General features: G+C 41.7%; 1 protein-coding gene across 11 annotated transcripts in view; it reads right to left on the reverse strand.

Annotated features, from left to right (window-relative positions):
- The window catches only part of LOC122552637 (septin-11), a 118,375-nt gene that overhangs the window by 14,624 nt on the left and 77,077 nt on the right, over positions 1–26,674 (reverse strand). For 6 of the 11 annotated variants that reach the window (XM_043695438.1, XM_043695459.1, XM_043695448.1 and 3 more), the window contains exons 5-10: positions 10,527–10,688; positions 9,919–10,015; positions 9,361–9,529; positions 8,039–8,171; positions 2,821–3,005; positions 1,320–1,370 (exon numbers count right to left, since the gene is read on the reverse strand). In XM_043695438.1, the coding sequence (XP_043551373.1) occupies positions 1,320–1,370; positions 2,821–3,005; positions 8,039–8,171; positions 9,361–9,529; positions 9,919–10,015; positions 10,527–10,688 (797 nt within the window). The remainder of the gene's footprint in view (positions 1–1,319; positions 1,371–2,820; positions 3,006–8,038; positions 8,172–9,360; positions 9,530–9,918; positions 10,016–10,526; positions 10,689–26,674) is intronic. The other 5 variants (XM_043695423.1, XM_043695517.1, XM_043695488.1 and 2 more) reach the window with 1 other exon arrangement.

Genomic DNA, 26,674 nt, shown 5'->3' on the forward strand with positions numbered 1-26,674 from the left:
TGTATTCAACCACAATTGTAACCTTATTCTGGCATATCCTTACTCTGCCATTATCATATGGCTATTGGATTAACCATGGTTTCGTGAAGAGTGCAAGAGTGTTTGACAGGCGTAGCACCAGAGATACCTAAAAATACGGTGGTAATCTAGTGAAGCTACAATAACACAAGATCGTAGAGATACCAAACAGCAGAAGCAGCATGGGATAGGCAGGACTAAAGATCCCCCATCAAAATGGATTGAATCAAAATTCTGCAGTGCGACTACATCCTATCATTAATAGTGAGCAATTAAACAATTAACAGGAGAAGGAGGCTGCATAAACAAATCCGATTGTTAGTGCAAAACACAAAAGGTGAGGTACAGAATCATAGAATCCCTACAGTGTGGAAACAGGCTATTAGGCCCAACAAGTCCACACAGACCCTCCGAAGAGTATCCCACCCAGACCCATTCCCCCTACCCTATTACTTTTTTTCACATTTCCCCAGAATGATGGACCTAACCTATACATCCCTGGATTCTATGGGCAATGTAGCACAGCCAATTCAACTACCTCGCATATCTTTGGACTGTGGGAGGAAACCAGAGCACCCGGAGGAAACCCACGCAGACACAGGAAGAACGTGCAAATTCTACACAGATGGTTGCCAGAGGCTGGAATCGAATTCAGGTCCCTGGCGCGGTGAGGCAGCAATGCTAACCACTGAGCTAACGTTCCACTGACAATCTGCAAGTTCCCTTCCCACACTATGCTGGCTTGGAACTACAATGCCATTGTTGCTGGTCCTTCCTACAAGACTGTGGGTAATCTGACAATACAAGGACTCAGTATTACTCACCACCATCTTCTCAAGGTGTGTGAAACCACCTCCAGCCAGAAGTGCTGAATAGACTAGTGCAGCCCCAACACACTTAAAGAAACTCAACACCATCCAGAACAAGGTAACCAATTTGACTCGCACCCCATCCACCTCCATTATTCATTCCCTTCACCACCAATGCACAATGGTAACACCAATACCAGCTACAAAGATGCACTTCAGCAATTTGATACAATTTCTTCAACATTAATTGCCAAATCTGTGACCTCTACTACCTAAAGGAGAAATTCGGTAGGCACAATGAAACACACAATCTGCAACTTCCCCTCCCACACTATCATGGCTGGAACTACAATGCCATTCCTTCACTGTTGCTGGTCCTTCTTACAGGACTGTGGGTAATCTGACAACACAAGGACTCAGTAATATAAGAAGATGACTCACCACCATCTTCTCAAGGTGAATTAGGGATATACAATAAATGCTGGTCCTTACCTGACATCTACACAAGCTGTCAATACCGTCCTGGCTGAGACCTGCTCACGGCTAAAGAAGATAAGAACATGAAATGACTGAATGACTAAACCTCTTAGCTCTGTCAGGCTCAATGCCACGATTAGGAACTGCATTTGTTCATTACTCCATCTTGGAGCTTTTCCCAAGTTCTAATGAGGAATGCAATAACGTTGCTGAAGCTTGGCCAACTTAGGGTTAGGTTTGTGCATTAAATAATATGTTCACAATTTAATTCTAATTACAAGTCAGATACCATTCCCCATTCGAATTCTAAACGTTAACCACGCTTTTCGGTAACATCAAAGAGAGGGAAAGATATTGGACAAGTTTTACCTGACTATCAACAGGCAGCTAAGATTTTATTCACTTACCAACTTTGCTTAGGTGAACAGATTTAAAGAAGGGCAAAATAAAAACATAAGATGAGAGTAAATTTGTTTCAAAAGTGAATAATTATAAAAATATACCAAGTGCTTGATGTATTAAAATACGTTGAGTACAAACAAACAAGTTGTTGTAAAATCCCAAAAAAAATCAACAACTGCAAAGCTCCCCACTTCAACGACTACCATTACAGAACTGGTTCAGTTCATAGCAGTAAATTCTGTCTAGTATTAGTCAGTGGGATAGATCTTTGCTTTGCACAATAGCATAAAACAGGTGTTAGTGAACTGGCAGACTGAGTTACAAACAAATTTTAAATCAAACAAAATCAGAAAGATACAAGACCGGCTGGTGGCTTGCTATAACGTGATGCATTTCATTCCACATAATCAAGATCCAAACCAATATGTCAGAACATTAAGATTTACAAAATAAACTACTCTCTAAGCTTAGTTTCACCTCATTCTTGATCAAAAATATTGAAGTAATTTTCTCAATCTAATAAAACTGTCAAATGCAGAAAGGATCTCATACACTGGCAGGGATGACCACACAAAAGCAAGTACAACCTTTTCTGAAAATGCCCATCAGCATTGAACAGACAACGGAAACCAACCCAAGAAATAGCAGAATGCTACAAGACATACACTTTAAAACTCGCAAGTTCTTTACCCAGGGTTATGCAAACTAAATCAAGAATATATTTTACAAACTTCTCAAACTTAATCCTCAGTTCATAAAAGGAACCTAAACCATACAAACGCACGCAGGGATCCACAAATCACGTTTTGATGAGTTCATGAACTGTAGCTCATTACATTCATCTACTTACATCATTTAGAAATAGCCTATTAATGCTGTTCAGCAAAAATATTTCTTGAATGGTACCTGTACGTATAGGCCTACCTGGCAGAAATGTTACTATATATAATCCTATCAATAAGCATCATTGCTTCTAACCATTATCCAACGGTTGCTTTTCTCTCCTTTCTCGTCCTTCCTTGTCAACATTAAAACCAGATCAGGAGATCGCTGGAGAAAGATGTAAATATATGAAAAGAAAAGAGAACACTAAAAATGTATTGAAAATACATACTTCTTCTTATCCTTGTCCTTCTTGGTGGTCTGGGAAGCTTGCTGAGCCTGTGATTGGAGCAGCTGAGTTGCTGCTTTTCTCTTGTTGAATGCATTCATTTCTTCCTCAAGATCTTTCTTCTTATCCTCAAGTTTCTTTTTCTCATCTTGATGGGTCTTCTTCAGGTGATCAAACTTTTCATGAAGCTGAGAACACACAACACACCATTCAGTTCCAACACAGGTCTACCTCATTCGCCCAACTAAGTGAATGAACATATGAAGCAATGTATGATGCATAAACATAAGAATGTCATGTAGCAAAGACTAGCAACCCAGATGTTGGGAATGATCTCACCATGGCAGGGGGCGAAAACAGATTCAATAAAATCTACTATCTGTGGGCTACCACCAGAAAGGAAAACACAGCATGAAAACTACCAGTTAGATGAAATATTACTGAAAGAAACCTTCTACCCCTTACCTTTCATTACACCAATTCCACCTTGTGTGTTTTTTTTTATTCCCTCTGACCTCAGAGTAACATAGGATAGTTAAAAAATGTAACCTTGCCAGAATCTCACACATCCCAAGTCTGGGCTTTAAAATGTTGGCAGGTATTAGGTTTGCTATTTCAAAACAAAAATCAAGTTGTCTTCCTTTGGCTATAGCATGAACCCACAGGTGACGAGCACTCCTCATTCAAGCAAACCTTCTCTCCCTGTAAATTAAGCAGGTGAAATGATGTTGGTGGAAGAGGCATCACATTTGAAGGATATCTTGTTCCCATGAGCAATTTCTAACAGGGGAGACTGGATAACTTTCAGACTCAGGATCATCGTAATCCCACTGCCTCTTAACTTGGGGAAGAGCACAGATATTTTGAAAGCTAGTTTGAGTAATGGTGGTCATGAAACTATTATTGATTGTTGTAAAAATACATTTTGATGATCGCTACACCAGAAACGTAATTAGGTAGATGTATAAATGTAGATGTAAGCAGCTCAGAAGCTGTGAATTATGCAGCAAACAGCTCAACTCCTGACTCCCAAACCCTGCCCACAAGCACAAGTCAGGATGTGATGGAATACTCTCCACTTACCTGGATGGGTGCAGCTCTAACATCACTCGAGAAACTGAACACTATCCATGGCAGTCAATCCCCAACTTCCTGACAACTTGCCCAGACAACAAACAAATTGCAACAACTTCTCAAGAGACACGACCCAACTACAGTGTGCTAAACCATCCCGTCTCCCCAAAGAACCTAGACTCAGGTACCTAGACTCTCAGAGAAATATAATTGGATAACTCCCAAACCCCTGCTAAGTAACATTTTGCTCTTTTCCTTCTGCTCCAACACTGCCATCCCTTGTCCTGTCGCTTCCCTGTCTTCCCTATCCATTCTGTTCTCCGGTCCTACATCATCCACTGACTGAGTCCTCCTCTCCCTATCTTCCTCCTTCCCCCAGATTTAATCATATTATTCCCTTTACCCCTGAGCCTTTACAGTGTTCTTGATTGCAATCCTGTGGGTTTAATACTGCAAAGATCAGCTAATTTCTATTGGATTCATAACATGAAGAAAATAGTGCCTTGCTTTTCGCCCAGTTCCTTGCATAAACTGTTGCTAACTGCCTCTCTTTCAGACAAACCTCTGCAGATTTGAACTGTACCACAGAAATCTGGACTACCTAATATCATTGGGGAGGATTAAGATTGAAAGGAGAAAAGTGTGTGTACAGGTTGACCGATTGAGGCAATGTGTGATATTTAAATTTCCAGATGTATGAAACAGAGGTCGAAGTCAGCAATGTGTTGGGCCTTGCACCCTTAAATTCCCTATCACAAGGGAAGAGAGTGGGAGAATGGCAGTTCACATGGAGTCTCAGGACTGGCAAGGGTTGCTGAGCTGTGAGGAGGGGATGGTATGGAGTAGGGTCAGGGGCTTGGAGGAGCACAAGAGAGATCCAGGTGATGAGCGAAATGGGGAGGCTGTGTGTTCTGGTAATGGTAGGAGTAGCAAGTCCAGACAAAGGAAAACATTAGTGGCCCGAAGGGAGGATTGTTCAGATGCATGTCTATTTCAGGGTGGCAAAGCCTTTACAGTGCTTTGAGCTCTGACCTACAGCATTTCAAAAATACCTGTCAAGAAGGCAGAGGACATCGTCTACATTCAATGCACAGGATGGAGGGCCAGTGGATCCTGTATGATCAGCCTTTTCCCCACTCAGTGGCAAGTACAATATTGGACAAGAGCATGAACATTCAGTAAGAATGAATAAAAATAAAACACAACTTTGTTTCTCCCATAGAAAAATCCTCAACTCCCCTATAATCATTAAGGTGCGCAAGTACATTTACTTCTTTGACTAAGCTATCCAAAACAGATAACTGATACATGAAAAAAATTTATTGTGAAATATTAATAAGTCAAATTTATATTTACAAAAATCATCTCTGTTCCATCTTTGTGCTCTTAAATCTTATGTTGGTGGCAATGGAGTTACAATCATAGGATCCCCAAAGTGTGGCAGAGGCCATTTCGGCCCATTGAGTCCACACAGACCCTCCAAAGAGTCCACGCAGACCCAAACTCACACCCTACCCTATCCCTGTAACCCTGTATTTTGGATGGTCAATTCACCTAGCCTGCACATCCGTGGACACTTTGGGCAATTTAGCATAGCCAATCCACCTAACCTGCACGTCTTTAGACTGTTGGAGGAAACTAGAACACCTGGAAGAAACCAAGCAGACATGTGGAGTAAGTGCAAACTCCACACTAACAGGTGCCCAAGGGTAGAATTGAACCCGGGTCCCTAATGCTGTAAGGCAGCAATGCTAACCACTGAACCATGATGCCGTCCCTAAAGTTGACAGGAAGTCATGATCCCTGTGGCACTCCATTTAGTTACAGGTTACCATCCTGAAAGTGACTCTGTAATCCCAATTCTCTATCTCCTATTACTTACTCAATCATTCATCCATTCTAATATTCCACCACTAACACCATGGGCTGTAATCGCATCAAGGTGCCTCACATGATACCTTTCTATACTCCTTTCGGAAATCCAAAATACATTAAATTTACTGGTTCCCCTTTATCTATCTTGCTTGTTACTTCCTCAATAAATAGGCAGGAGGCTGGAAGAACACAGCAAGCCAGGCAACATCAGGACGTAGAGAAGTCAATGTTTCAGGTGCAACCCTTCTTCAGGACTGGGGGTGGGTGTAGAAGGATCTGCAGATAAAGGGGATGGCAGGGGCAGGGTGGTGAAGTGGGGATAGGTGAAGACAGAGAGTATGACCTGGTTGGAAGGAATGAATCCGGTTGGTGGCAGTGAAGAGTGGAAGGGAGGGGAAGGGGCTGGGAAGGGAGTCGAGGGATGGGAGGGGATGTTATTTGAAATTGAAGAACTCAATATTGAGCCCTCTGGGCTATAGGCAGCCCAGGTGGAAGATGTGGTGTTGTTCCTCCAATTTGCGGTTTGGTTCATTGTAGCAATAGAGGAGGCCAAGGATGGTCACGTCAGAAAGAAAGTGGGAAGGGGTGTTAAAATGGGAGGTCCGGTTGGTCCCTGCATGCCCAACTGAGATGCTTGGTGAACCGTTCCCGAAGTTTACGTTTGGTCTCCCCAATTCATCAAATATGATTATATGTACTTCTAAATGTTCAGTTGTTTCCTACCCACATTTCTCACACACAAACTAAATGTTAGATTTGCCCGAGGAGATCTTTTATTGTGACATCGTTTATTAAACCCACCTCATCACACAACCAAATCCAGAACAGCCTGATCTCTGGGTGATTTCACAACATATTGTTCTAGGAAATATCCAAATGCACTCTACAAATTTTTCTTCTGCTACTTCTGCCAATTCAATTTTCCTAATGTACAAGAAAATCAAAATCACCAATGATTATTGCACTGTCTTTTTACATGTTCTCATTATCTCCTGATTTAATGTCTGTCTTACAAACAGCTTTTTCATGGGGAGGGGTGTGTGCATGTGTGTCTGCGCACATGCAAGCACACATGCACTGTGTATTACAGGTTATCACCAATGTCGTCTTCTCCTTCTTATTTATTACCTCCAACCATATGAATTTTACACCATTCAATCCAAGATCAATCATTGCTATGACTCCTATTCCATCTCGTACTAACAAAACTAACCGGCCATCCTTCCATTCTCTGTCCTCTTGAAAAGTGATATACCTCTGAATATTTAGTTTCAAGCTTTGATCTCTTTGTAACCATGTCACTGTGATGGTGACAAGATCATACCCATTAACCTCTATCTGTTTCATTTGAGTAAAGAGCCAATCATTTTTGCCATTTTACCATTTTTTTTAGTCCCATTGGCCCATTTACTGCCTTCTTAAAATGCTTGTTCACAGTCTCCCTTCTTGTCCCACTTTGGCAATCATTATCCAATACTTGCCGTGTATTGCCACCATATCCTTTTGCTTTGTGTCCCTTCTTCTGAACCCTACCTCCCCCCAACTCTACCCCAATTAGTCCTCTCTCGAGCCCTGCTATCTCATTTGTCAGGAAACTGGTCCCAACACATTTCAAGTGAAGCCATCTGACCCGAACAACCCTCTTCTATCTGAGGACCAGTGCCAGTGCCCCACACATTGAAACCCATTCCACGCACTCACAATCTTACGAGCCACAGAGTTAACTCCTTGACTCTGTTTACTCTGTCAGTCAGTTTGTCAATGGCTCAGGTAGTAATACCAAGGTCTTTATCTTGGAGGTTCTGCTTTTTAGTTCAGTTCCTAACTATTCAAAATCTTTCAGCAAAACATCCTTTCCAGATCTATGAATGTCATTAATACCAAAGTGGAGTACCATACTGGATCCCGCCTCTCCAGCAAACATTAAACGGGGAATTTTGGACTATTCATTCAGTGATATTACTGCTACGTCACTTGATAAAAACTTAAGTGACACATTGAATTGGAACTGACATTTGTGCACCCAAACTAAAAATGTGAATAGGCAAAAGTAGGCTCGAATTTTGGCAGTGGTGGGGTTTAAACTCATAGAAACAGTAACATGAATCCAGCACCTTAGGTTGCACTGCCTTGATGCTCCATTTTAATTGTAATCATGTGTCGAAATGGACAAAAGAAAGAGAGAAAGGAAATGGATCATATTTCACTGGGAATGGCACATCAATGATAAATTCCTCCCATAATGTTTCTTTCAGTGGAAGTGGAGTTCTACCTCTTTCTCAGCTTCTTTCAGCTCAGACTCCTTCTCTTTCACCCTCATGACAAACATCTGTCTCATCTCTTCTTCCTTTTTCTGCAGCTCAGTCAGAAATTCATTTCTTTTTGCTTCATAGGTCTCCTGCAAGCTAAGGCAAGAGAATAAAAGAACACATTAGCCAAACTGTATTTTCTATGTAAACATTCCCTAAATATGAATATGTGTTTTCCTAGGAAAGGAACAAGATTTCTCTTTGGCTCCATCCCACACAGAGGAGTTAAAATATAGTTTTTATTCATTATAAATATTTAAAAAGCTATTGTCACAAAATGTAATGATGAATACAACCTTTAAATTAAATTGAAATATTGTACTCTAATTGATACAAAACTAACAAAGTGTATTTCTAAATACCTACAGCACAAAATATTGTAGATTATACTTAATTGGATGGAAATAATTTTAAGACACATTGGGGCCTCAAGCTCTTTGATTTCTGTTTGTTCTGCTCATTTTGCAAGCACCAATCAAACTCAGACATAAAATTTATCCAATTCAATTAACACTTATTTGAAATTTATTTACTATCTTTTATAACCCTACATTCCACAGAAGTTGACCAGTTATGGAAATTTTTCACAGTTATAACCCAAGTTTTAATAAGCGATGTGACTGGAGAGTTGAACTGTTGAATTAGATCCTTATTTGTCAACACCCAAACCCACATGTAATAAAGACAAGTATTAATAAATATGGGGAGAAAGTGAGGACTGCAGATGCTGGAGATCAGAGCCGAAAATGTGTTGCTGGAAAAGCGCAGCAAGTCAGGCAGCATCCAAGGAGCAGGAGAATCGACGTTTCGGGCATGAGCCCTTCTTCAGGAAGGATTCCTGCTCCTTGGATGCTGCCTGACCTGCTGCGCTTTTCCAGCAGCACATTTTCGGCTATTAATAAATATGATCAGAATAATGAATCAATCAATGTTCCCTTTCTTGCTCAGGGACTCTGAAGTTGCTATACTGCCCCTAACATTGCACTATTTGAATTCAATGAATGAAACTTTGGACATGCATCCACAACCAGGGCCTCCCTAATTGGTAAACTTGATATTACATGATCATAAAACCAGTGACAGATATAGCAAATGTCTCAAGTGCAAAAGCTCACATTTTAAAATTCACCATCATAAACCTAAGTTCTTACAGGACATTAAAAAACTATTTTCTATTCCAATGGATTTCAATAAATCAACACTATACAACATATTTTGATTTGAAATAGAAAAATATCAAATATCAAGAGATCAAACGCCAACAACTTTAAATTCATTTCTGTACCTGAATGGTTTGCTGTCTGGATCAGTGTCTTTAAATCCCATTTCCTCCAGTTTGCAACGTCTGTACAGTTCATAATGGCGTGCATGTGTTTGCTCCCTTAGATCCTCCATATTTACACGAATCAACATTTCACGGAGCTTTACAAAGTCACAGTGGCTTTCATTCTCCACTATAAAGTTGTTTATTTTTCCCATGAAAGGAAAAAAAGGGAAACATTTTCTTGTCAATAACTGATTTCTTTCAACGAAGTTTAAAGTATAAAAAAATCAAGTTTCTTAACATTTCCACAAATTAATGATTACAGACTGAGGGCATTTTCATATTACACTTTTACCTTGTCAAATGGTTTAAAATACCTACAATGTGGAAACAGTCTCTTCGGCCCAACAAGTCACACCAACCCTCTGAACAGTAACCCACCCAGACCCATTTCCCTACCCCATGTTTACCCCTGATTAATGGGTAATCACACAATCTCACAATTGTTCGTTCAATCATTAAATACATGAAACAGAGGAAGGGCATTTAAAAAGAAAGATGCATCTTCTTCAAACATACCCTGGACAACTCCCCAGGGATACTGCCGAGCTTTTGCCATTTTATTACCAATCTTTATTTCTTCAGTGCTGCCAACAACAGCAAATGGAAGATGACCCTGGACAGAAAGTAAAAAAGTTAGTTCTTCCCGCATTAGTCTACACCCGCAACAGTACATTCCACTGGAATGTCTGTTAACATGGAAATTCTTTCTTTGACATGGAGCATGTTTTTCAATTCAAACAAATGGCATTGCAAGTATATAAAGAACAAAACCCTACTACAATGCCTAACTTTGAAATGTAAAACACATCAATTCTAAAATACAATCCTCATGAATATTTGACAACTGTAAACAGAAAACATTTTTTCTTTAAGAGTAGGTAGTGAAGTTCAAAATGTTAATGCTTGCCCCAAAGCATACTGTCTCAAAGAACCACAACATCTTCCCGCTTCTGAAGTTACTGCGACAAAATGGCATTACAACCCTGAAACTGAACACATTTATTCTAATACAATTTCATGGTTTGTTTAAAGATATAACAAATTAGATGGCAAAAAAGTGTAAAGCAATTGAAATATCAAAAAAGAAAATATACCCCCTCCCCTCACAAGTAATTACAACTTACATTCATTGTCGAATTGATCTCAGCAACAGTTTCATCATCTGTTGGGAACTGGTAAATCTGCACACCATTACTGACCAATTCACTCATGATTTTTATCTTGAATTTATGTAATTCGCTCTTGGAGATTGTGTCTGCTTTGGCGATTATGGGGATTATATTCACCTGCAAAAATAAAAATACATGCCTTGTTTGGTCCAAGAACACATCGGAAGTTCTGCAGTATTAAAAGGTAGAACAGCATTTCAGGGAGATGCACTTTTGATTGACATTGATGACAATAAACTGAACAGTGGCAATAGTAACAGATGACTTACAGCTCACTCACATATACTCATGCATGTGTTATTAGTTTGCGTGTTCTCCCCACATCTGCATGGGTTTCCTCCGGGTGCTCCATTTCCTCCCACAGTCCAAAAGAGTGCAGGTTAGACAGTTTGGCCATGCCAAACTGTCCAGTGATGTATAGGCTAGGTAGATTAGCCATAGTAAATGCAGGATCCCAGGGATAGGTAAAGTGGGTAGCTCATCAGAGGAGTCAGTTTGGACTCAATGGTCAAATGGCCTGCTTCCACACTATGGGGATTGTATGATTCTATGTATAGAATTGTGAGCATGTGGAATTCTTCATCTCTGAGGATTGTGGTATTTCAGAGATGAATAATGGTGTTGGACAGCAAGGAAATTAATGATGTGATATGTGATAAGCCAAGAAGTTGAAGGTGGATTGAAATTTCAACCATGCACTTAATAAATGCGAGAGTAGATTTTCAAGAGGCCACGTAGTCTACTTTCGCTTCTTATGTGCTTATATTAGAATGCAAGGATAGAGTAATGAATTGTTAACATTGTGCAAGTCGAAAAATTCTTTTTCCATGGAACTAGTATAACTGACTCCTGAAATTATCTTTTCCCTCCATTTCTAAACATATCATTCTATTTGATTACTTGTACTGAAAATTGAAAAAAATATGAGATACTTATTGGATTCTGCAAATGCAATGAACTTTGGAGATAAACATCAATGGTAAGCAAAGTTCAGAAAATGAATGACTGACTAGAAACAAATGAGGAAACATAAAATAATTTACTTGTGAATGTGTATTAAGCAAGAGCAGATGAAAAAAGTGAGGTTATGAAACGAAATTGTTAGTAAAGGTGCCAGCAGATCAGAGCTCTTCAAACTGATGTTGTAGGACTTGGCATGAAGGGAATAGAAACATAATTAACTTAGATCACAAAGTGGAAAAGACTTCAAAGCCAATTCTAGTTTTGCAAAGATTAAGAAATATATATTTCAACTATTGTCGTGTGTAGTCAGCAAAGGTTGTGAATTTGAAGGTAAGAAGATGGGAGCCCTGCTGTTTGTTTTTAACAAAGAATCTAGGAAACAATCTTTCATTCTGGACAAATAAAATAAAGCACTGAACAATAATCTTATTTTTAAAAATTTTGCTACTTCCTTTTAAGTAGCTGTAACAGAAAAACCAGTGTCTGCATCCTTTCAACAAACTAAAAAGGAATGAAGAAGGAGCATGCCACAGGAAATAAAAACTGTATGAGATTTGCAACAGGAAATGAATTATCCCAACACATTGAGGTAATTTCTTTAAAATGAGCTTATTTGAATTTATAGATCTACAAAACCACACTATTTAACACATGGAAATCTCATGATAGCTCATCTCATGATAATCTTGTAAGCACAGATTTACCAGAAAGCTAACCTTATAGATGTTTTTCTACTCAGGAAATTATGTGCAGTTTATTGCATCTTAAAATTTATTTTCAAATTCCATCAGATCAAATCAAATAACAGCTTCTTCAGGAAACAGAAATGGAAAGGAGGAACAGGAAGTGCTTTAAAAAGGGGAAGGAAGGGTAACTACCCTTGACATCAAAACACGATTGACTAAGTGTGACTTCTAGAAGCTCTAACAAACCTGGAGTCAACGGAGATCAGTTGCAAAACTCTCTGCTGGTTGGAGTCATACTTGCCAGATAGAATGATGGAGGTCAATCGTCTCAGTAGGAGTTCCTCAGGGTGTAGAATTTCAAATCTATTACACACCTCTACAGCAAGTGGTACCTGTTAGCTCAGAAATAGGGACACTTCCATGGTGCCACAAGAGCCCCAGGTTCCTCAGGATAATGTCCTAGGCCCAACCATCTTCAGCTGCTTCATCAATGACCTTTCCTCCAGCAGAAGATGAGAGTTGGGAATGTTCATACATGACTGCACAATGTTCAATACCATTCACGACTCAGCAGATACTGAAACAATCCATGTCCAAATGCAGCAAGACTTGGATAACTTTCAGGACTGGGCTAAATGGCAAGTAACATTCATCCCACACAAATTTCAAGCAATCACCATTTTCAACATAAAAGAATACAACCATTGTCTCTTGACCATCGCTGAATTCCTCACTATGAATATCCTGAGGGTTTACCTTTGATCAGAAATGAAACTGGATCAGCCATATAAATAATATGGCTACAAAGAGTAGGTCAGAGGCTGTGATGCACCGCCTGACTGCCAAAGCCTGTGCACTACCTACACGGTGTGAATCTGTGATTGAATACTCTCCACTTGCCTGAATAAATGCAGCTTCAACAAACCTCATGTAGCTCAACAACATCGATGTCAAAACAACCGTTTGATTGGCACTCCATCCAAAACTTTAAATATTCACTCCTTGCACCAGTGATATACAGTGACAGTAATGTGTACCATCTACAAGATGCACTGACAACAAGCTACTAAGGCTCATCTGACAGTACCTTCAGCACAAGGTCAGAAGTGGGGACATTCGCCGATAATGGCACAATGTTCAGCACCAGTCACAACTCCTCAGATACTGAAGCAGGGTCAAAAAGTGTGGTGCTGGAAAAGCACAGCTGATCTGGCAGCGTCCAAGCAACAGGAGCTCTCCTGGTCCTTGGATGCTGCCTGACCAGATGCGCTTTTCCAGAACCACACTTTTTGACTCTGATCTCCAGCATAATATCAGAACTCCTGACAAGGTTAAGACAAGACAGAAGCATGTGATTTTGAGTTAGCCCTGAATGAGATGCTGAGAGACCGCTTGCTACGTGAGATTAATGACAAAATCATGCGGAAGCACTTACTAGCGGAAGCCCAACTGGACTTCAAACAGGCATTACAATTGGCTTTGTCATTAGAAAATGTGGCAAGTGGAACATGGGAACTACAGGGCATCCCAATAGAAGTAGACACCCTCACCTGTCTGACTGAGCTTGGAGAACACCACTCGAGTGTAGGAATCACAGAGCCTCACGTAGGGCAAATCCTGAGCAGAGGGACCCTAAGGCAGAAGAACCCCACAACACAGCAAAGTCTCGGCTAAGTAGCTAAAACGCTCTTCAGGATCTGGGCTGGCAAGCTGTTGTAGTTGCTGCTAGTACGTGGAGTTGACAGCAAAGTAGTCCTACAAGGCCTGACTTGAGTAACAATATTCATAGGCCAGTACACAGGAGAGTGCACACCCTGGACAGTCCCTCTACTATGTAGGTTGAACAATTCAATTGCTTAGCAACGTCCAAATCAAAACCAATTAAAATTAATGTTTGGATAAATGGTCACCCAGTTCCTGTGGAGGTCGATACCGGCACAGCTTCATCTGTGATTGTAGAAGCTGTCTTTAACAAGATTAATTCGGAGCTCCAACCCTTGACTTTGCTCAGCCAGACTGAGAACATACACTGGGGAACCGTTTCAAGTTAAGGGTACGACTTCAGTTCCAGTCTATGAGGACAGGTTGATGGAGTTACCACCAATGGTAGTAAAAGACTTGGGCTCAAGCATATTGGGGTGGAATTGGTTGAGAAAGATTTGCCTATATTGGCTCAACATTTTTCGATTAGAAAATGGTTGCCTCATTAAAGTCCTAGTGAAATACCCAGGAGATTTTCAGGAAGGGCTTGGAACTATCAAAGGGGCCAAAGCCAATTTACATGTTGACCAGGAAGCAATTCCACGATTTTGCAAGGCCCCCCCGGTGCCATTTGCCTTGCGGGCAAAACTAGAGGTGCAAATCAGAAGGCTGGAGAGTGAATGAATCACCAAACCAGTGCAGTTTGCAGTATGGGCAACACCTGTCGTATCAATTATGAAGCCTGAAGGCTCAGTTCTCCTTTATGGGGATTTTAAGCAAATGGTAAACCACTTCTCACCCAATGCCTCGCATAGACTGTATGGGTGTGTGCGTGTCTTGTCCTTTATGAAGCTGGACAAGAGCTATGTATACATGCAATTCAACTGGATGAGGAGTCCCAGGAGTATGCTACAATTAATATGCATAAGTGGTTATACCAATATACACGACTACCATTTGGGGTACCATCAGCTTGTGTCCATGGAGAACATTTTACAAGGGCCACCCCAGGTTGGAATTTATCTGGTTGATACACTAATAATAGGGAAGACCGATAAAAAGCACTTGAACAAATACTTAAACAATTCCTCCAGGTGGGTACGCGCCTGAGAAGGATGTGTGCTCCAGGCACCCCAAATGTGTTACACTTGTTAAAGGATAAAGTGAGGGCAATCAAAGGAGCCCCAGCTCCCACATCTGTACTGAAGCTCAGGTCTTCCCTTGTACTAATGAATATTACAGGAAATTCATACGTAACCTGGCCTCCACTTGGGACACTTACACCTGCAATTGAAAAAGGGTCAGCCTTGGAAATGGTCATGGTCAAGAAGTAGCCTTTAGGGAAGTGAAAATGCAGCTATTATCCAACGTGTTGGCCCACTATGACCCAAAGCAAGAAGTACAGATGATAAGCGATGCCTCCCCATACACATCAGGGCAGTGTTGGCTCACTAGTGTCCCAACAGAGATGAACGCCCAAAAGCGGATGCTTCCCAGACATTGGCTGATGCTGAATGCAAATATGCCCAGATTGAGAAGGAAGCTTTGGTGGTCTTCTTTCGTGTGAGTAAGTTCCACCAATACCTTTATGGATGGGAATTTGTCTTAGTAACAGATCACAAAGCCTTGTTAGGGCTACTGAAGGAAGACAAGGCATTGCTGCCCATAGCTTCCAGTAGAATTAAGTGTTGGGCCCTTATTCTCAGTGCATACACCATCCAGGAAGCCAAGTGGCTAATCCGGATGCCTTGAGCTGCCTCCCACTGGCAGATACTCCACCAGTGATGCCTCCACTGGAAAAGTCCATTATGGTTTTAAACCTCCTGGATACCTTTCTAGTCACCACTGACAATATCTGACTGTGGACACAAAAAGATCCTATCCTCGGAAAGCTAAGTGGCAATAGGGAAACAGAAGGGCCATCGCGATTGGAATCGGCCCTCTATGGCTAAGAGATGAGGTTGATGCGAGGTCAGGTCCTGTCACTTACAAAATTCGGGCAGGTGATACAGTCCTGAACAAACACATGGATCACCTGAAAGCTGTTACCTCGCAAATGGGGCAAGAGAAAAACATACCTAGCCCCTCAGAAACCGTAGGTTCTCCCCCACTGTCTAGTATCGAGCAAACCTCCGAGTCCGAAATGGATGCTATCTTGATACCATGATCACTGAAAGAAGAGGAGGAAACTCTCCCGAGGTGCTTCAGACGCTAGAGATGGGCTACAGTCCAGTACACTATGCTTGTGGTCAGAGTCCAAATTTGAGAAATTGCCAGTTGAACAAAAACATGCCAGGAAAAGCTACAAGAGAAAGATCAGGCCTATATTCCCAGAATTAGGAGGGGAGAGATGTAGGGATTGGAACCTCGTTGACTACAAAGTTTTGATTGAGGTTGATAGCCTGGGCCAATCAGGAAAGCCCTAGCTAACCAATATTAACGAGGATTTAGAATCTCCTCAGTTCAGAGGACTGACTCCGAGCTGGCTGGCCAAAGCCAGTGTACTTTTCACATGTAAATAAAGGGTGACTTGGTAATGGAATACTGCCCCCTGTGCAGTTATTTCAGTCAGCTAAGTTGAAGTCCATGAAATGTAACAAAAAACATTGATACAAAGTTGGCTGAATGACAAAACAAGTAATTCTGAACCTTTGTTTCTCATAATGGATGTAGATTTACAGTGGTGTTCCCTAGATGTCGGCACTGGAGCCCTGTTTCTCTTGATACATAATAATGATCTAGGTTTGGCTGTGCAGCACAGTTTCAAAATGTGCAGATGACACAAAAACTTGGAAACATGGTAAACCATGACAAAATCCGAACAAACATAGAAGGACTGGCAAAATGGATGAACTAATCCAGACTGAGGGAATTTAATGCAGAGAAAGTGACATGGAACATTGGGGGCGGCACGGTGGCACAGTGGTTAGCACTGCTGCCTCACAGCGCTAGAGACCCGGGTTCAATTCCTGCCTCAGGTGACTGACTGTGTGGAGTTTGCACGTTCTCCCCGTGTCTGCGTGGGTTTCCTCCGGGTGCTCCGGTTTCCTCCCACAGTGGGCTTGGATCGGCGCAACATCGAGGGCCCAAGGGCCTGTACTGCGCTGTATTCTTCTATGTTCTATGTTCTATGTTCTATGTTCTAATTCTAGAGAAGAGGAACCTGGGGTTACAATAACTGCACAAATCATTGGAGGTGGCAGCGTAGTGGCTGAAAAAAGTGGTTAAAATAGACCCTGAACTTTATAAATAGGGGCAAGTACAAAAACAAGTTGAAATATGATGACTGGATATGAACATAGGAGGTATAGTTAGTAAGTTTGCAGATGACAGCAAAATTGGAGGTGCGGTGGACAGCGAAGAAGGTTACTTCAGAGTACAACAGGATCTTGATCAGATAGGCCAATGGATGAGGAGTGGCAGAATGGATGGAGTTTAATTTAAATAAATAAAAGGTGCTGCATTTTGGGAAAGCAAACCTTAGCAGGATGTATATACTTAACGGTAAGGTCCTAGGGAGTGTTGCTGAACAAAAAGACCTTGGAGTGCAGGTTCATAGCTTCTTGAAAGTAGAGTCGCAGGTAGTTAGGATAGTGAAGGCGACGTTTAATATGCTTTCCTTTATTGGTCAAAGCAGTGAGTATAGGATTGGGAAATCATGTTGCGGCTGTACAGGATGTTGGTTAGGCCACTTTTAGAATATTGCGTGCAATTCTGGATTCCTTCCTACCAAAAGGATGTTGTGAAACTTGAAAGTGTTCAGAAAAGACTTACAAGGATTTTGGCAGGATTGGAAGATTTGAGCTATAGGGAGAGACTGAATCTGCTGGGGCTGTTTTCCCTGGAATGTCAAAGGCTGAGGGATGACCTCACAGAGGTTTATAAAATCATGAGGGGCGTGAATAGGATAAGTAGACAAAGCCTGGGGTGGGAGAGTCCAGAACTAGAGGGCATAGGTTTAGGGTGAGAGGGGAAAGATATAAAAGAGACCTAAGGGGCAACTTTTTCACACAGAGGATGGTGCGTGTATGGAATGAGCTGCCAGAGGATGTGGTGGAGGCTGGTACAATTGCAAACATTTAAAAGACATCTGGATGGGTAAATGAATAGAAAGGGTTTAGAGGGGTATGGGCCAAGTGCTGGCAAATGGGACTAGATTAGGTTGAGATATCTGATCAGCATGGATGAGTTGGACCGAAGGGTCTGTTTCTCTGCTGTACTTCTCTATGACTCTACAACTCTTTATGTAACACGAGTTCAGCCTCTGCCAACTCTGGCTGCTATACCTTTGGAAGCATGTGGGAAATCGTGAAATGGTGAAATACCCAGCAGTTGAAAGATCAGAGAATACAAGCTGCAACAAGGTAAAGTGGGTTGCAGGTCATGAAGAAATTGGTATGGATTAGCAAAGATTTATAAAACAGCAATAATGGGCTGATTTTCTCCTCCGTATGAATTATGTTTAAAAGATAATGTTTAAAAGATTGCTGATATTTTTCAGATGATACACACAGGGCCTAATCAGTAGCAGGGACAGGACACTACCATCAGGGGTCACTACCACACGACCCTTGACTATCAACTTAGCATTTATTTGCTCAGTAATAAACTAGTTGGATCGTGTTTTTCAAACTGAAGAGGGAATGGAGGGAGAAAGGAGTGAGATAGGAAGTATGAATCTTCGGAAATACAATAGAACTTTCTAATTAGCTGACTCAATATTTAGATCTGAAGTGACTTTTCCTTGAATAAAAATGTTAGAAAATAAGTTGTCACTATTCACATTTGACAATCTTCAACAAGGAGTTACTGACAGTCAAATGAAATAGAGGCTGAGTTTTCTATGAAAATGACAAACCTACTAATTATATATAATTTGAAATTATGAAACAAAGCATTTCTGCAACAGCTATCATACAAGAACTTATGAAATTTATTGTGTTGACATCTGTTGTCATTGGAGTTGAAAACTAATATCTGCCCCAATGATTTCTACAAAGAGTCATTGAATCATGCCTGGAACACAAATGCAGTGATAGCAGAGAAAAACAAAACAATTTGCAAATTTATATTGCTCTTTTAATAAGCTCAATCAAGGAATATTTTCAAGAAAGATTGCTGATTTCTAGATATTAATAACATTCGCAGATATGAGAAATATGTAATAGGACAGAGAGTAAGAACAGTTAGTTCTTACAGAGTAAGAACAGGAATCTAACATCAGGCACAGAAGATAAGAAAAACAATTATGAGAAGGCAATTAATGCAGGACTGAGGTTCTGTACTTAATTGCATGCAGTATACGAAATAAAGTAAATAAGCTTGTAGCGCAGACTGAAATTGACAGGTACAATGTTGTGAGTATCCAGAGATGTGGCTGTAAAGGGATCAGAGCTGGGAACTAAATATCCAATATCAAAAAGGACAGGTAGATGAGCAAAGAGGGTAGAATTGTCTTCCTACTAAGAAACTAAATTAAAATCGATAGCAAGAAGTGAGAGTCGGAAAATGTACAATCTGTACAGATCGAGTTGAGGAACCACAAAGGAAAAAAGGACCTGAATGGGAGTTATTTACAGGCCAAGATTACAGTGATGCTGGAAAAGCACAGTAGGTCAGGCAGCATCTGAGGAGCAGGAAAATCGACATTTCGGGCAGGAACCCTTCATCAAGAACATTTACAGGCCTCCTAGTAGTATAGTAGTCAGGACATGCTGAAGAAAATAAATCAGGAGATAGAAAAGGCATGTAATAAATGCCCGATTACAATTACCATGGGGGACTTCAATATGCAGGAAAATTCAGGTTGGTAATCAAAGGATCTCAAGATAAAGATTTGATGGAATGTCTATGAGATTTTTGTTGGAGCAGCTTGTAGTACAGCCCACTAAGAAACACGCAATTCTGGATCTGGTGATGTGAAATAAGGCAGACTTGATTAGGGAGCTTAAGGTGAAGGAGGGACCAGTGACCAAAGTATGATAAATTTACCCTATAGTTTGAGAGGGAGAAGATTGAATCAGATGTAATTGAGTATTACAACTGGAGTAAAGGTAACTAAAAAGACATGAGGGAGGAGTTGGCCAGAATTGATTGGAAGAAGAGTCTAGTAATGAAGACAGTGGAGCAGCAATGGCATAAGTTTCTACGGGCAATTCAAGAAGCTTGGCAGAAATTCATCCCGAAAAGCAGCAGCATAGCAAGGGGAGAATAAGGCAATCTTGGCAAGCAAGGTAAGACACAGATAGCATAAATGCAAAAGAAAAAACTTGCAACATGAAGATGATTTGTGGAAGACAAGAGGATTGGGAAGCCTTTAAAAACTTGTACAGGAAACTAAAAAAACAATAAGGTAGGTGGGCCCAGTTAGCTGGTAATATCAAAGACTACAAGTGTCTTTTTTAGATATCTAAAAGGTAAGCGAGGCAAGAGCTGACATTGGACCGCTGGAAAATGAGGCTGCTGAAATAGTAATAGGGAACAAAGAAATGGTGGATGAACTGAATCGGTACTTTGCATCAGTTTTCACAGTTGAAGGCACCAACAATATACTGGAACTTCAAGAGAGTCAGGAAGCAGAGATGAGTGTAGTGGCCATCATTAAGGAGAAGGTGCTGGGAAAGTTAAAAGGTATGAAGACTATAAAAAACAGTCAGTCCATATGGACTGCACCCCGGAGTTCAGAAAGCTTTAGCTGAAGAGATTCTAGAGGCATTGGTGCTGATCTTTCAGGAAACACTGGAGTCAGGGACTCCAGAGGACTAGAAAATGGGTGATAGTAGCAGCACTGTTTAAGAAGGGAGCAGGCAGAAACAGGAAACTGAGACCATTAATAAGAATGCAATTGCTGAGTACTTGTACATGCATTGTAAAATAGAGCTAAATCAGTACGGTTTCATCCAGGGGAGGTCAAGCCTGACAGAGCTGTTAGAATGCTTTGAGGTGGTAATGAGCAAATTAGACAAAGTATAGCCAGTGGACGTGATCTATTTGGATTTGCAGAAGGACTGTGTCAAGGTGGCGCACAGGAGGCTGCTAAATAAGATAACAATCCATAGTGGCAACGGCAAGGTACTGGTAAGAAAGAGGATTTGCTGATTGGGAGCAAGTGGAGACTAAGGCTAAATGACTCTTTTTCAGGAATGGCAGCTGGTGACTAGTGGAGTTCTATAGGGATCAGTGTTGGGACCTTAACTATTCACATTATACATTAACCATCTGGACGAAGGAACTGAAGGCATTGTTGCTAAGTTTGCAGATGACACAAAGGTAGATGGACAGACAAGTAGCATTGAGGAAATGGGGCGACTGCAGAAGGACTTGGACATGATAAACAGGGGGCAATGAAGTGGCAGTTAGGATGCAATGTGGGGAAAGTGTGAAGTTATGCATTTTGGTAGGAAGTACAGAGATGTAGACTATTTTCTAAATGGGAAAAGGTTTCAGAAATCTGAAACTTAGGCATCCTAGTGCAGGATTCCCTACAGACTAACATGCAGGTTCAGATAGCAGTTAGGAAGGCAAATACACTGTTAGCATTCATTTCAAGAGAGCTAAAATACTTGAGTAGAAATGTACTGCTGAGGCTGCATAAGGGTCCGGGCAGATTACATTTGGAACATTGTGCTGAAAACAACAAACGCTGGAGATCACAGCAGATCAGGCCGCATTCATGGAGAGCAAGCTAATGTTTTGAGTCTGGATGACTCTCCATCACAGCTGGTGAAGTATGGAGGGACAGTATTTATGCTATAGTTTGTGGGGATTGGTGGTGGGGTTAGTGGGTGTAGGGTGATGGTGGAGAAAAGTAGCTTACATTAAGTGGTCAGAACGTGAGAATGGCAGAACAATGGTGTGTCACCTACTAGACTTGAAAGTGGGATGGCGGAGGGAAGGACATGATAAGATAAAAGAAAGGAAAGAAATAGTCCCTAATATTGAATTCAACACTTTTAAATTAAGTCCAGGCAGCTGTAAAGTGCCTAGTCTGAAGATGAGATGTGATTCATTGGAACACAGCAGCATGCAGAGGACAGACATGTGGGCATGCGAGCATGATGATGTGTTAAAATGACCAGCTACGGGAAGGTTGGGGTCTTGCTTGTGCACAGACTGAAGGTTCTCCACAAAGTCGTCACCCAGTCTACATTTGGTTTCTCCGATGCAGAGTAGGCCACATTGGGTGCAGCGAATACAATACACAAGATTGGAGATGGTACAGGTGAAATGCTGCTCACCTGGAAGGACTGTTTAGGCACTTGGATAGTGAGCAATGAGGTGGTGAAAGGGCAGGTGTTGCACCTTCTGCAGTTACGTGGGAAGGTGCCATGATGAGGAGGGATGGTGTTGGTGGTTGTGGAATGATCTTTGGTGTCCTGGAGGGAACAATCCCTGCAAAATGCAGTCAGGCAGAGTGAGGGGGAAGATGTGTTTGGTGGTGGCGTTCTGCTGGATTTGCCTGAAATGGCAGAGAACGATCCTTTGAATGCCAAGGCTGGTGGGATGAAAAGTGAGGACAAAGGGAACCCGATTATGTTGTTGTGAGTGATGAGAAGGGGCAAGACCGGAAGCACGGGTGATAGGTTGGATGCATTTGAAGATCCTGTCAACCACAGTCATGGTATAAGCAAGCCGTGTCAACAGTGCTGATTTGGAAGGTAGCATCATTCAAACAGATGTGATATAGGGGAAGGAACTGGGATGAAGTCCTTACAGGACGTGGGGTGTGATGACCTGTAATGAAGGTAGCTATAGGAGTCAGTGGTTTGGTAGTGGATAGCAGAGGATAGTTTATTTCCCAAATTGGAGACAGAGAGGTCAGGGAAAAGAAGGGAAGTGTTGGAAATGGATGATGTGGAAGTTATGGAACATTGTGAGCACATTTGGGCCTGGTATCTAAGGAAAGATGTACTGGTGTTGGAAAGGGTCCAGAGGAGGTTTACAATAATGATTCTGGGGATGAAGGGCTTGTCATATGTGGAGTAATTGAAGACTCTGGATAGGTATTTGATGGAGTTTAGAAGGATAAGGAAGGAGCTGATTGAAACATAAAGAATACTGAGAGACCTGAATAGAGTGGAAATGGAGAAAATGTTTCAACTAGTAGGAGAGATTAGGACCTGAGGACACGGCCTCAGAGTGAAAGAACTGACACTTTAGAACTGAGACGAGGAGGAATTTATTCAGCCAGAGGGTGGTTAACCTGTGGAACTCACTGCCATATAAGGGTGTGGAAACAAAGTCCTTGAATGTACTTAAGACAAAGATAGATAGGTTCCTGATTAGTAGGTGCATCAAGAATTAAGGGGAGGAGGCAGGAAAACAGGGTTGTGAAACATATCAGCCATGATTAAATGGTAGAATAGCTTGATGGGCTGAATGACCTAATTCTGTTCCTTTGATTTTGATCTTATACGATGTTGAGGTGCCGGTGTTGGACTGGAGTCAAAAATCACATGACACTGGGATATAGTCCAACAGGTTTATTTGAAACTGCAAGCTTTCGGAGCCCCCACTCCTTCCTCAGGCAGCTACTGAGAGAGAATACATCGGACACAGAATTTATAAGTAAAAGATCAAAGAGTAATACAACTAATGTGAATGCATTGTACAAACCTAGATGGCTATTAAGTCCTTACCAGTTAGAATGGAGGTGTAGGTTTTGATTTATTAATATGCAAATCCCAGAATTTCTTTCAAATCACTGCCTGAAGATAACTTCAGGTTTTATCAGAATAAAGGTAATAGCTTAGGTCAGACAATGCATTTTAGGTGTGAAGCCATGTTTCAAATCTGTTTGTATCTCATCCTGGAGTCAGACTAGGTTTATTTTCAAAGTAGGAATTTATTGAATGCCACATTGACTACTGTCTACAGATTGTGCGCTTTTTGAACAAAATAGAATATATCTGCAAGTACAAATCGCAAATGTAAATCCACCCCCACAGATTTGTGTATGTGTGCAAAAGAGAGAGGGAGAGAGAGAGGGAGAGAGAGAGGGAGAGAGAGAGGGAGAGAGAGAGGGAGAGAGAGAGGGAGAGAGAGAGGGAGAGAGAGAGGGAGAGAGAGAGGGAGAGAGAGAGGGAGAGAGAGAGGGAGAGAGAGAGGGAGAGAGAGAGGGAGAGAGAGAGGGAGAGAGAGAGAGAGGCAGTATATGCAGTGAGTGGTTGGGTGAGTGAGTGTGTGCGCTATCAGCCTCTGTGAGAGGGAGTATATGCCGGTGAGTGAGTGAGTGTGCTATCAGCCTCTGTTCGGCAATTCTGTCTTGTTGTGTGTCCCGAAGTCCACCGTGAACATCCGAGGCTAAATGTCCTTGACTGTTAAGGAGATCAACCCCTGAGAGGGAACATCGCTGTCTGGTGATTGTTGCACGGTCTCCATTCATCCGTTGTTGGTTTCACCAATGAACCATGCCTCCGTGCATTCCTGCCTGCAGCATTTGTGATAGACAAACGTTAGCAGAGTCACATAGTACCTGCCATGCATGTGGTAGATGGTGTCCCCATGTGTAATGCTAGTATCCATGTGTATGTTTTGACATGTCTTGCAGTGGTTGCCATGGCAGGGATGTATGGAGCTGTGGTCAATGTTGTCCTGAGGCTGGCAGTTTGCTGTGAACAATGGTCTATTTAAGGTTTGGAGAATGCTTGAAGGCGAGAAGTGGAGGCGCAGGGAAAATCTTGGTGAGGTGTTTGTTATCATCGATAATGTGTTGCAAGATGCGAAGAACATGGTGTAGTCCCGCCATTCCCATGAAGTACAGGATGGTGAAGGATATCTTATTGGTCATATCCCGGTCTTCTTTCTGAGGAGGTCATTACAGTTTTCGCTGTGGCAGATCGGAACTGGTGATTGATGAGTTGAGCATCGTATCCAATCCTTGAGGGCGTCCTTCAGCACCTTCAGGTGTTCATTGCATTCCTCCTCATCTGAGCAGATCCTGTGCATGCATAGGACTTGTCTGTAGGGGATGGCTGTTTTAATATGTTTAGGTTGGAAGTTCGAAGTGCAGCATCATGAGGTTATCCGTGGGCTTGCGATAGTGCAGTACTGAGCTGTTCGTCTTTAATGGAGATGCGCGTGTCCAAGAATGATATTGGTTCTAAACAGTTGTCCATGAAGATCTAATGGTGGGATGAAACTTGTTGATATCACTATGTAGTTGTTTCAGTGATTCCTCGCCATGAGACCAAAGGAAGAAAATGTAGTCAATGTATCTGGTGTGAAGCATTGATCAGGAGTCCTGTGCAGCAAAGAAACCTTGTTTCAACTGGAGTAATAAAGTGCTGGCAAATTGGAGGGAGAGAGAGGGAGTGTGTGTGTGGGAGTGTATGTGTATGCGCTCTTGAGACAGTGAGAGAGTGAGAGTGTGTGTGTTTGTGTGTGTCCATGTCTTCACCTTTGACAACCAATACTCTATCTATCCACACAAAAAAACCATGGGGATCAAATTTACACCCCAACATGTCAACATTTTCATGCACAAGTTTGAACAAGACTCCTTTGTTCCACAGAACTTCCGACCAACTCTGTACATCAAATACATTGACGACATTTTTTCCCTTGAACTCAGGAAAGGAATCATTGAAATAACAACAAGTTTCATCCCACCATCAGACTAACCATGGACCACTCTTTAGAATTAGTCTTGTATTTGGACACACGCATCTCCATCAAGGATGGACACCTCAGTACTTCATTCTACCGCAAGCCCCCACACACACTACTCCGCTCCCTCAAGAGTGCGTGCGCGCAACCTCCCACACACTCTCCCTCACACTCGCACTCTCTCTCACACATGCATTCTCTCTCCCTTACATACGTGCACATGCACACACACATATAAATCTATGGGGTGAATTTGCATTTGCAGATATGTACTTGCAGATACATTCTATTTTGTTCAAAAAGCACAAATGTGGCTTTTTATAAACTTCTACTTTGGAAATAAAACTAATCTGACTCCAGGTTGAGATACAAACAGACATGAAACATGGCCTCACACCTAAAATGCATTGTCTGACCTGAACTGTCACCTTTATTCTGATAAAACCTGAAGTTATCTTGCGGCAATGACCTGAAAAAAATTCTGGGATTTACAGATTTATAAATCAAAACCTGCACCTCCATTCTAACTGATTAAAGACTTAATAGCCATCTAGGTTTGTTCAATATATTCGCATTAGTCTTTTACTTATAAATTCTGTGTCTAATGTATTCTCTCTCAGTAGCTGCCTGAGGAAGGAGTGGGGGCTCCGAAAGCTTGCAGTTTCAAATAAACATGCTGTGGTTCTGTTCGCCGAGCTGGAAGTTTTTGTTGCAAACGTTTCGTCCCCTGGCTAGGCGACATCATCAGTGCTTGGGAGCCTCCTGCGAAGCACTTCTTTGATGTTTCCTCCGGTGTTTATAGTGGTCTGTCCCTGCCGCTTCCGGTTGTCAGTTTCAGCTGTCCGCTGTAGTGGTTGGTATATTGGGTCCAGGTCGATGTGTTTGTTGATGGAGTTTGTGGATGAATGCCATGCCTCTAGGAATTCCCTGGCTGTTCTCTGTCTGGCTTGCCCTATGATAGTAGTGTTGTCCCAGTCGAATTCATGTTGCTTGTTGTCTGCATGTATGGCTACTAAGGATAGCTGGTCGTGTCGTTTCATGGCTAGTTGATGTTCATGTATGCAGATAGTTAGCTGTCTTCCTGTTTGTCCTATATAGTGTTTTGTACAGTCCTTGCATGGTATTTTGTACACTACATTCATCTTG

Source organism: Chiloscyllium plagiosum, chromosome 1, assembly GCF_004010195.1.
Source record: "Chiloscyllium plagiosum isolate BGI_BamShark_2017 chromosome 1, ASM401019v2, whole genome shotgun sequence".
NCBI lineage: Eukaryota > Metazoa > Chordata > Chondrichthyes > Orectolobiformes > Hemiscylliidae > Chiloscyllium > Chiloscyllium plagiosum.